Source organism: Crinia signifera, chromosome 7, assembly GCF_055691185.1.
Source record: "Crinia signifera chromosome 7, ASM5569118v1, whole genome shotgun sequence".
NCBI lineage: Eukaryota > Metazoa > Chordata > Amphibia > Anura > Myobatrachidae > Crinia > Crinia signifera.
In genome coordinates, this window is record NC_139223.1 from 166165111 (window position 1) to 166167112 (window position 2002).

Below are 2002 nucleotides of genomic sequence, written 5' to 3' on the forward strand. Positions count from 1 at the left end.
TGTCATTCCTAACAGAAAAAATGTCACCTAACAGTTCCTTATATTGGTCCCAGATATTTTTGTACATGTTGAACATGTCCCCACTTAAAAGTCTCTTCTCTCGTCTCTTCTCTAATATACACACATACTGTATATAGATACTCACGCTGCCAATAATCAGCAGCAGCACTCGGTTCTTGTAATGGAATAAAGAACTCCAAAGAAGTCTTTAGTAAACTGCAATGGTTTGATTTTTAATCGTCACCAGGCAAGATACAATTATAGATATATAGATATGTACAAATATATCTATCTATCCATCTAAAGTATATATATAATCTATCTATCTATCTATCTATCTATCTATCTATATATATATATATATATATAGAGAGAGAGAGAGAGAGAGAGAGAGAGAGAGAGAGAGAGAGTCCCACAGCATGCTGGCACTCCATGTGTTATCATACAACCAGGTTAGGTACACTGCAAGATAAGTACAGATCAGTCCAAGAATAGGGGACTCCAACACATTTTCAATTCAACATAAGTGCATTGATAGTATACCCTCCAAGTACTTTCAGGGTTGTAGCCCTGTCCTCAGGGTACAATCCAAAATAATGGAAACAAATGTGAATCACATTTGCTGCCATCATATTGGAATGTACACTGAGGACAGGGCTACAACCCTGAAAGTACTTGGAATATTTACTTTCAATACACGTATGTTGAATTGAAAACTTTTTAATTAATTAGAAAAATGTTCAATAACTTAAAATAACAATGAGATTTGTTTTAATTTAAAGAATGCCTTGGAAAAATAGCACAAATATAATGGAATTTATTCTTCTTGGACTTTCCAGTAATCCCAGGACACAAGTTATTCTTTTCTTTGTCTTCTTTCTTGTGTACATGGTCACATTAATTGTAAACATCTCCATTATAATTCTAATTGTGTCTGATGTCAGCCTTCACACCCCTATGTATTTCTTCCTGGGCAACCTCTCATTTCTGGATCTCTGCTACTCGTCTTCCACTGTGCCGAGGATGCTGAAAGATCTGATGTCAATAAAGAAAATTATCTCTTTTGCTGAGTGTGCAACACAAATGTATATTACTCTTTCTTTAGGTGCAACAGAGTGTGTTCTGCTTGTTGTTATGGCATATGACCGTTATGTAGCTATATGTTATCCATTACATTATACTACAATCATGAGTAAGACGGTTTGTGTGAGACTTGTCATAGGCGCATGGATATGTGGTTTTTTTCTTTCTATTCCCCATGTTGCATTTACACTCAATGTAAATCTTTGTAACAAAAATGAAATTAATAATTTTTTTTGTGAAGTTCCAGAAGTATTATCACTGGGTTGTGAAAACATTTTGCTTATCGAATTGATCATTTTTATTGTTGGTGTGATTGTACTAATGGCACCAGTCACATTTATTGTAATATCTTATTCTCAAATAATTGTATCTATCTTAAAAATTAAATCTTCAGCCGGACAGCGGAAAGCTTTCTCCACCTGTGGGTCTCACATGGCGGTTGTGACAATATTTTATGGCTCAGCTATGGCAACCTACATGAAACCTAGGTCAAGCTCTCTAACAGGAACAGACAAATTTATTGCTATATTTTATGTGATTATTACACCAATGCTGAATCCTTTAATTTATTGTCTTAGAAACAATGATGTTAAATCAGCCTTTCTTAAATTAAAAAAAATGATGTTTTCTACTTTAAATTAGTGGTTAGATGGAGAAAATAACAATATTAAGTGAAGATGAGTATTTTACTGTATAGTATGTTACTTTTTGCTGATTAATTTGCAGTGAATAATTATTGCATTAAAAAAATCTATGGTACAGATGTGTTCTGCTACACTGTATCTGTAATGCAATGTGATCACAGCACGCAATTCCCCACTTGTTTGCATCACTGCCTGGTCCCATCGAAGTGAATGGGATATGGGTGCATGCCAGCTATTATTCACGTCATCGGGAGGTGAGCACGTTCAAGGAGGTA

At 34.7% G+C, this 2002-nt stretch overlaps 1 protein-coding gene across 1 annotated transcript; it reads left to right on the forward strand.

Moving 5' to 3' along the window:
- Window positions 1-780: 780 nt before the first annotated feature.
- Window positions 781-1725, forward strand: LOC146021284 (olfactory receptor 5AR1-like). The gene has a single exon (XM_083155078.1). It carries the CDS (start codon window positions 784-786, stop codon window positions 1723-1725), a length of 942 nt encoding a protein of 313 aa, XP_083011204.1. The 5' UTR covers window positions 781-783.
- The last annotated feature ends 277 nt before the right edge of the window (window positions 1726-2002 follow it).